Below are 9,186 nucleotides of genomic sequence, written 5' to 3'. Positions count from 1 at the left end.
AAATTCTTGAAATTATTCATGGAAAGTCATGGATTTGAAAATCTAAAATGTAGCAGTGTTATTTAAATAGAAAATAGTTTTATCTTTTCCTCATAAAATTTCTAAATACTGTTTTTTAAAATCATAGCCATTTTTTTTCGATATGTCCATTGTATGGTCAAATGAAAGGGAAAGTTCTGCACTTAATCGTACACATTATTTAAATTTAGCTGTTTTATTTTTCATTATAAATTTTGATACTCCATGTGTGTGTGTACATATGTTTAATATTCAAAAGTAAGAATTAAAAAAATATTATTCCTCTAGTATTTAAGAAATATTTTTTGCCCTATGAAATATTAGGTGCAGTAAATTTTATCCTTATATGTATTGCTTAGCTTTGCTTTTAAAGATTGTAACTTAAAGTTAATAAGATTCTCATTTTTTCTACATATTTGAGGGACATAAATTTACAATAAGTAATATATCTGTTAGACTCTTTATTGAAAAATCCTGCATTATTGACGATACTGTTTTTAAGGTAGGATTTCAAGTACTTTTAATTGATATACTTTTTATTTCATAGGATCATATACAGAAGTTGAATGAAGTCAACAGACAAGTGCCTGTAATGCCTAACTTCCGAGATCACTTTATACCAACTTTTGCACAAAGAGGAATACCTAAAATGGTATGTTTTCAAACATATTTTGCTCATATTTCTGTTAATAATATTCTTGAAATGCTTTTTTTTTCTCTTTTTAAAAATTAAATGTTGATTTTTTTTTAAATTTAGAAAGTTAAGACACTTAGACAAATACGGTTAAAAATACTATTTTTAAATTAAATTACTTTCTTCTTCGATTGCAAATTAAGCTGTTATTTTAACCTTTTGAGTATGTTGCTTAACATTCTGGCAAATTAGTTGTAGCAGCTGTAAGCAGAGGATTAAGTTCATAATGCTTAAATTTCTGAAGAGATTCTTCTTTGCTGTTTAGGAATTGAGTTGAAGTATTTTGACATTTAACTTTTTAAATAAAAAATTAATTGTTAGATAAGACTAATTTTTTTTTTATAAAAAAGCGTAGAAAGATGTCGAAAGCAATTCATTTGTTTTTTAATATACATATAAGTTATTATGCAAATATGTTTAAAAGATGATTATATATTTTAAACTAAGTTCTTGTGTCTTCACAGCCCCAGATGAACAATTATGCTAATCGACGTAGTCTCCAAGGTAGAGATTCTAAAACCAGGAAAGTTATATCCCTTTCTCAAAATGTTAAACTTCACGAAGCTGATAATGCTTGGAAACCTTTCTACAAGCAAGATGTCGCTGGTGGCCAGTTAGATCTTGTATGTTTGATTGTTTTGTATTTTTAATGTAAAGAATTTTTGCATGTTTGTAAGATAATTAATTTCTTGGATAATCAAATTAAATTCGAAAATTTTAATAAGTTATCGAAATTAATTTTTAATTCATTATACAGCCTAATTCCGTAATAATGAGCTCTAGATTTAGTGAACACCTGGTTGTAGTGAAGGTTTTTAATCGTCTTATCTATACTATCCTTTGATTAATATTGTTATTTCATGTGTCTAAGTGAGAAGGCGAGAAATTGGCAGTTCATGTTTATTGAACTTCCCTTTTTTTAGGCATTTAAATAAATATTGCAAAATTTGAGTCAATGTCATAAGTTCAAAAGTATATAAATGAATTTTAATTTAAAATGAAGTGTTGCACTTGTGAAGGAGCATTTAGGCTGAGTCATTTCATTGAAATGAATAATGCTCCCATAGAAGGAAGTGAATAGATCCTTCAAAAAATCCAACTTTTAAATGCAATTTTCTTTAAAAAAAGAAGAAAATAAGACATAAATTTATAAAAAAAATCCACCAATATTAAAAAGTTTAGGCTATCTAAAAATTCGCTATAGGAGGACAATTAGGGCTCTAACGAATAGTGACTTGGCCTACTACCGAATATTCGGCCAAAAATATCGGCAGAGTAGCAACATTTAAAAAAAAACCTTTAATAAATAGAAATTTACACAATCTGTTGTAAATTTCTTTCCCCCCTTATGATGTTGATTATAACTACTCTTTGTTGCATTACATTTTTTAGAATAAATACACAAGTCATACTTACAAATTCATTGAGCCTTCATTCTATTAGAATATAAATTAGCTTTTTATGCTTATCTGTTGGATGTTATCAGGTTTTATTTGTCTTTGAAATTGTGCTTTAAGTAAAAAAAAGTGTTAACAAAATGAGCATTGAAACATTTACATTTTTTAATTGTTTTCCGTTGTCTCAACTTAAATTTTTTAATTTCACTCTACAGGCTGCTTTAATGTTAGATTTAACGAAGTTAATATATACAAGCTTGTAATGATTTTCATTTTTTTTAATTATTAATAGGAAAAAGAGAAACTTAAAAGAAGTGTCCAAGGGATCCTTAATAGACTTACGCCACAAGAGTTTGAAACTCTTTTGACTGAAGTTAAAAATCTTAACATCGACACTGAAGAAAAACTGTGCACAGTCACTGATTTAATATTTGAGGAAGCTGCGGCCGAGCCAAACTCCAGTTTCCTCTATGCAAACATGTGCAAGCATTTGGCATTGGTAAGCCAACTAATTTTGAATAAAATGATCGTAAAATGTGTTGAACTAAATTTATCTGCTTTTTAAATAGATTAAAGTGTCCACTAAAAATAAGGACTATGTGAATTTCCGTAAAGTTCTCTTAAGAAAGTGCCAGAAAGAATTCGAAGAGGGTAGGCGTGATGAATTGAAACACGAGGAAAGGGTTAAGGCCCTGGAAGAAGCTGCTCCAGTGAGTTAAACTATTATAATAAGCTAGAAAAACTGTTCTGCCGAAGAAGTGGCGGATATTAAGTAGTTAAGAATTAAAACTCATTTAAAATTTCTTCTGTTGTAGGAAGAAAAGAAAGAGTTAGAGCAGAAAATGTATGATGAAGATAATAAAATGAGATATAGGCGGCTCGGCTATATAAGGTGATTATTTCATACACTAAAAAAGTTATAACTTTTGCATTTATTGCATATTAAATATCCTTAAGAAACTAAAACTGTATACAATTTTACTTCATATCTTACGAATTGCTAAAAATAAGAACAAATATTTGTGTTATTTTGCTTAAGAGAGTCTATTCTTTTTCTTTAATATTTGAATTACCATGACTAAAATGTTAAATTTAAATTGATTCATAGTGTTAAGAGTGTAACAAGCTGTTTTATTGATGAAGTTTTTTTTTCTTATTGTAAATTTGATGATCACATAGTAAAATATTAAAATAATTTAAACTCTTTTCTAATTTTCAGCTATATATTTTAAGTAGCAATTAAAATTCAAAAATTTGGCAATATCTGATATTAAGCAAAATGTAGATCAGAGGCCGCTGAATTCTTTTTGGTAAAAACTGGCGTGAGACAGGGATGTGTTTTATCAGGATTTACTGGATTATGCGAAACAGCTTGAAAGATGAAAAAAGAGGAATAAGGTGGAATTTCGCAACTACTTTAGAAGACCTTGATTTTGCTGATGACATCGTACTTATTTCATCCAAATGTACAGACCTTCAGCTTAAAACAGAGAAATTCAACAAATATTCAAATAGTGTAGGTTTATTCATAAACAAGACGAAAACTAAAGTAATGAGAATAAATCAAACGAAAAATGACAAAATTAAAATCGAAAATCACGAAATAGATGACATAGTCATTTAGCTTCTATTGTAGAGTGTTGGCTTTTTCAACAGNAAAGGTGGAAGTAGCGAAGATATTAGACAGAGAATAATCAAAGCAAGAACATGTTTTAAGGGATTACATAAATTTTGGAGAGAGTCAAATATTGAAATAAAACAAAAATAGTTGTTTACAAAGCTATTGTTAGAGCAGTAGTTATGGCGCGTAAACTTGGAAACAGACTAAGATCGAAATACAAAAATTAGAATCCTTTCAAAACAAATGTTTAAGATTGATTTTTAAAATTTTCTGGCCTTACAAAGTATCAAGTCAAAATCTATTAAAGAAAGCTAAAATAAAAACAATAGAAGATAAAATTTAAAAACGAAGATGGAGCTGGCTCGGACATATCCTTAGAATGCCCAAAGAAAAAATTACATCTGTTGCGCTTACATGGGCCCCTGATGGTAAAAGAACAAGAGGAAGATCCGACTTACCATCCAGCGCATGTTTTTGGGGGAATTAAAAGAATATAGAATATTTGGCTGGGAGGAAGCAAGATCTATTGCTAGAGACAGGAGGCATTGGAGGGATATGCTAGAGGCCTTAAGTGCCCAAAGGCACGTAGAGGATAAGTAAGTAAATAAGTAAGATCAGAGGCCGATACTATGCTGTAAAGTCTAGATAATTCGGAGTGGACGGCACCGAACCTACCTCGAACTTTTGAAAACTCGAATTATCGAAAATTTAAAACTTAAATATTTAAATAAATGGAAATAAAGCCATTTTTAAATTTTAGTATTCAAGTGAAAGATATATTTAAAGAAACTTACATTAGATGATCATTACTTATACTGCATTACACCAAGTTAAAATATTCATTATATTACTGCATCAGTTTAATTATATTTTGAAGTAATTGTCTAATGTTTTTTTTTTGTTTAGAAACATAAATACACGAATTTGTTTTTCATGATTCACTCATAGTTATCATTCCAAGTGTTGTGTTTGTGCGTTGGTCATTGTTTGGGAGCAATACTTATTTAGCTCAGATTTATTTAGAACTCAAACAATCAAGACTCTACTGTAGATGTGAACTCATCGTTATTTTTTTTTTAATGAAAAGCAATTTTTTTCATGCTTTTTGAACTCCTAAAAAATTATTGACGAATTTCAAATTTTTGTTACAGTTTATTGAAAACATTATAATCATATATTATTTATAGTTTTGTGACTAAAAGGAAACACTAATTCCTACTTTTATTTATTTCTGCAGAATTTTATTTCCTAAAACAATTTGTCATAAAAAATTTTGAAAGAAGAATACTTCACATAAAAATGAAGGAAAAAACATTCAGATGCTAAATATTAAAAAACACTTACATAGTTCATTTAACCATATGCTAAAAAAATTATGTTTTTATAAGTGTTTAGATTTTTATTAATTAAAAACCCTTCTGATTAAGTTCTTTTTCCTCCCGCAATCGTTAAGTGAATCACCTAACTGATTATTATTTGTATGCATTAGTGGCTATGATTTTAATGATTTTACAGGGAAAAAAACAATAACTTATTTTAATTGAAAATTATGCGAGGAAAATCAAAAAATTTATTGATCTGTTTTTATTTTTATTATCATAGTTTATCATATCTGTCATTCTCATCAGACTTGAAAATTCGTTTGTTAAACGAATTTTCAAGACCCATAGTCAGCATATGGGTCATTCTCACAAAAAGGTGCTTTTTTAAGTCCCTTAGTAATAAATATTAGGAAATACAGCAAATTTCTTAATATTTTTCTTCATCCTTTTTCGTAAAGTTCTAACTAACCAATCATATGCATTTCTGCTAAATGTATTTAATATTTCATTCTTATTTTTTAATAAACATAACTTCAAAATCCCCTCCGTGGACGTCCCTACCTCTGCGACACAAAATAATTTTTAATGGCTTTTAAACAATTTAAATATTATTTTAATTATTTTTGTGGTTTTAACTAGTTAAATGTTTATAGTAACTTTTTATTTAATATTTAAGAAAAAAAATTATTTTTATAAAATAAATGACTAGTAAACTTTGTCCATCAAAAATGATGTCTTCCTCCATGGACAATTAATATAGTTCGGTAAATATGCAAAGGGCAGCATATGCGAAATTCCTATAAGACAGCTGGTGGGAAAGGTAACCATTCTATTTTCTAATGTTAACTATCAGTTGTTTTTGTTCTCTTTGGTGTCAGTTTCGGATTGTTGTGTTCAACTGGGGTTTGGCATAGTTCTCAATGTATACTGCGTGGACTTCATAAAGAAGGTAAGAGAAAATTATTTTATTTTTGATAGATAAATTTTAGATTGCAAAAATAGTATATTTAATAAAAAAGAACTGTGCCATTTTTGTAACTTTAAAAACAAAAATCAGAAAAATTCAAGAACTAGTTTTTGTCTCCTCCGTGGACTTGTTAAGTCATTGGAAGAGACAATGTGTTAGATAACCATAATATAATTTCAATAATTAAAAAACTATTTCCTTTAATTGATATTTTTTAAAATGGAACAAATGTGTTAATTTGTTTGTATTTTTAAAGAAAATCAATTAGTTTAAGAATGCATGTTTCCTTTCATAGCAGCATGATTAATCAGAAGTAGCTCTATCTCTAATAATGAACTATTTTATTATTTACATATTAATGTTAAACTCATATGAGTTGTACCCAATAATTAATGAATTAGCCTTAATTAACATTTTATATTTTATAACATAAAATGTCTCTTCCGTTGACTATTACATCTCCTCCGCGGACAAGGCAGTATTTAAAATATTTTAAATCTTGTAAAAAAATAAAATGGAAAACTTGACCATTATTATGAGGACATATAACAAAAATAAATAAAGGCATTTATGTAATTTTTATCACTTTTTTAATTACTTTAATTTATGAAAATTTTTTAGTCTATTTATACCTTTTCAGTGAGAATGGCCCATATCGATTTTCAATAAAAGACGAGCAGGATCAAAAGTCCTGGTTTTAAATATTGGCTGTTAATATTTTCAATTTAAATTTTATGTATACGAGAACAAATTTAAAGTACATTACAATTGTCCTTTTTTTTAGATTTATTGGCGAACTCTTTTGCCTTAAAATGTTAACTGAACCAATCATGCATGAATACATAAAGAGGCTCATCTCCCAAGGAGATGAAGAATCACTTGAGTGCTTGTGTCAATTGCTGAAAACGATTGGTAAAGAATTAGATGATCGAAAAGTTAAAGGTTCAAAAGAAAGTATGGTAAGTGTTCTTTGCTTTTATTTTGATCTGCGCTTATACTTGTAATAAAATGTGAGGAAAAATGTTCTTGTAAGTAATATAAGTTTAAAAAGACAACTTATCTTCAAATTAATTAAAATTTTTACTGAAAAAGCTTATTAAACACATACTTTCAGATTCATAGAATAATAGACCTTTATACCGATTAGTCCTTGTCGATTCTGCATTCTTTGTCGAAAAAGTGTGTAGATTGGTACTATCTGATTTAAATGTGGAAAAAATGAAAAAAACTTTGATATTAGCTAGTAACTAGGAACTCAGAATGAGATCTGTCAAAACCACTTGAGATTGCCTCATCCTATTTGGAGGGTTTCTAATAATTAGTTGGGTTTTATTAGATTTTAACAACATTTCTGTTATCGTTTACTTAAGTACTATTACTTTGCAATGTGCATAAGCTTTTTTGAAAAATTATTTCATTATTTGTGAGGATTTTATAAATATAAATTCTGTGTAGTTGCAAGTATGGAAAATGATTATAATAGCACCGCTGTAAATTTCAACACAATATGTACATTCAACTTTGCTTAAAATAAATTTTAAGGAATTATTGCCATACTTTTTTTCTGTTATCAATGTAATTGTGACACACCTTGCTAATAGAATTGAATTTCCATTTTATGTTTTTTAAGGTAATTTTCAGTTACTTTTTATTGACAATGTAAATTTTACTTCACTATATTGTGGCCCTGAATCAAAGTATCGTACTTGAAAATCGAGATAAATGAAAGGTGACGTTATTAGAGATAGCTGGGTGTTGCATTTTTAAAAAGTGCTTATTTTTTGTTTTTTAAAAAACTCGTGACTATATCACTATATTTAATATGATGCAAAAAATTTTACGCATTACAATTCAAAAATTTATCCTATTAAGTTAAATAACAAGAAATGATTTGAAATTTTTTGCCTAAATTTTTACCAAAATGAATTACATAAATTTGTTTGTTTAATTTTCATAATCTGTTATTGATGTAATATTTATTGTAATTAACCATTATTGTAGCATATTTTCTCAAAATACTTTTTTCGCTTCTATTTTAAACCCATATTTTGGCAATCTCTCTTTTTCAGATGAAAAATTATTTCACACAAATGCAAAAGATAGTAGACAAGCGTTTAACTGGTTCTAGGGTCAGGTTCATGTTGCAAGATGTTATAGATTTAAGAAGGGTATGTCATCTAATGCCCTAACAAATAACTATACTTTAAGTTTTGCTTGAGGTTTAAAATTGAGCATTTAAATTTGCTTTTGTCTTTTAGAATGATTGGGTTCTGCAGAACAAACCCTTCCAAAATAGGGTGCCTGATAACCGAGACAGAAGAAAAAATACTGGTGTGTATATATGACCATTCCTTAATACATCAGATGTGGGGCCAAGCACAGTCTCGTTATGCTTTATTTACTTATTTATTTTCAATTTTGTGTGTGTGTTTTTAATCAGTTTATTTTAGCTAAATTATAGACAGTATGAATGAAAAGCAATTTTCCGTTACCTTATTTTCCTTCTTTCTTGTTTAGCTCGAAATGTGGGAACATCATGGGGTTGGTCGTCTTTTGCAAAAAGTAGTAAAGGCTGCTATAGTCTTGTTGATCCTAATAAATTAAAACTGTCTAAGGTAAGTTTGTTTTCTTAATAGTTACTTGACAAATCAAGTTAATGTTTTTACTTCCACTACCTATTCATGATGTCCTTCTCTAAACTGGTGGTTTTCATATTCAATTAATTCATGTTTTGTTACTTCTTCTTAAAATCTAATGAATGTATTTTTTTTCCGTATCATATCTGATTTGTAGTTGTGTGACAGCTTAGAAATTATTTTGTGATGTGCTGCTTTTAAAATGACGTTTACGTTTAATCTGTGAATAAATCCATGGTTTTATATATATATCTGTGAATTACTATATGGTTTAAAATATAATAAGGTCATTTTATGCTGAAAGAAAAACTGCTTAGAAAAACTAAAGCTTTTTAAGTGCTTTGTTCATGATAATTAAAGGTTAGATCATACTTAATTTGATTAAAATACATTCTCATCATAACTACTGCTAAAAGAGAAAAAAACATTTATTGCTCACTTTGATTTGTGCAGAGCATTCTCAAAAATACACAATGCCATAAAAAATAATGAAATAATATATATATATATATATATATATATATACTTGTC

General features: G+C 27.9%; 1 protein-coding gene across 2 annotated transcripts in view; it reads left to right on the top strand.

The window, feature by feature from the left end:
- Positions 1-9,186, top strand: part of LOC107446111 (eukaryotic translation initiation factor 4 gamma 3) — a 147,405-nt gene that overhangs the window by 3,266 nt on the left and 134,953 nt on the right. Inside the window, exons 1-9 of one of the 2 annotated variants that reach the window (XM_071178072.1) lie at positions 480-670; positions 1,177-1,335; positions 2,402-2,608; positions 2,679-2,819; positions 2,925-3,001; positions 6,804-6,978; positions 8,089-8,187; positions 8,278-8,350; positions 8,537-8,634. In XM_071178072.1, coding sequence (XP_071034173.1) covers positions 611-670; positions 1,177-1,335; positions 2,402-2,608; positions 2,679-2,819; positions 2,925-3,001; positions 6,804-6,978; positions 8,089-8,187; positions 8,278-8,350; positions 8,537-8,634 — 1,089 coding nt within the window. In that variant the 5' untranslated portion in view covers positions 480-610. Of the gene's footprint in view, positions 1-479; positions 671-1,176; positions 1,336-2,401; positions 2,609-2,678; positions 2,820-2,924; positions 3,002-6,803; positions 6,979-8,088; positions 8,188-8,277; positions 8,351-8,536; positions 8,635-9,186 lie in introns of those variants that run through there. The other variant, XM_071178071.1, reaches the window with a different exon arrangement.

This window comes from Parasteatoda tepidariorum, chromosome 2 (genome assembly GCF_043381705.1).
Source record: "Parasteatoda tepidariorum isolate YZ-2023 chromosome 2, CAS_Ptep_4.0, whole genome shotgun sequence".
Lineage (NCBI taxonomy): Eukaryota > Metazoa > Arthropoda > Arachnida > Araneae > Theridiidae > Parasteatoda > Parasteatoda tepidariorum.
Note: the sequence above shows the minus strand (reverse complement) of the source record. Positions and strands in the feature narration are given on the sequence as shown.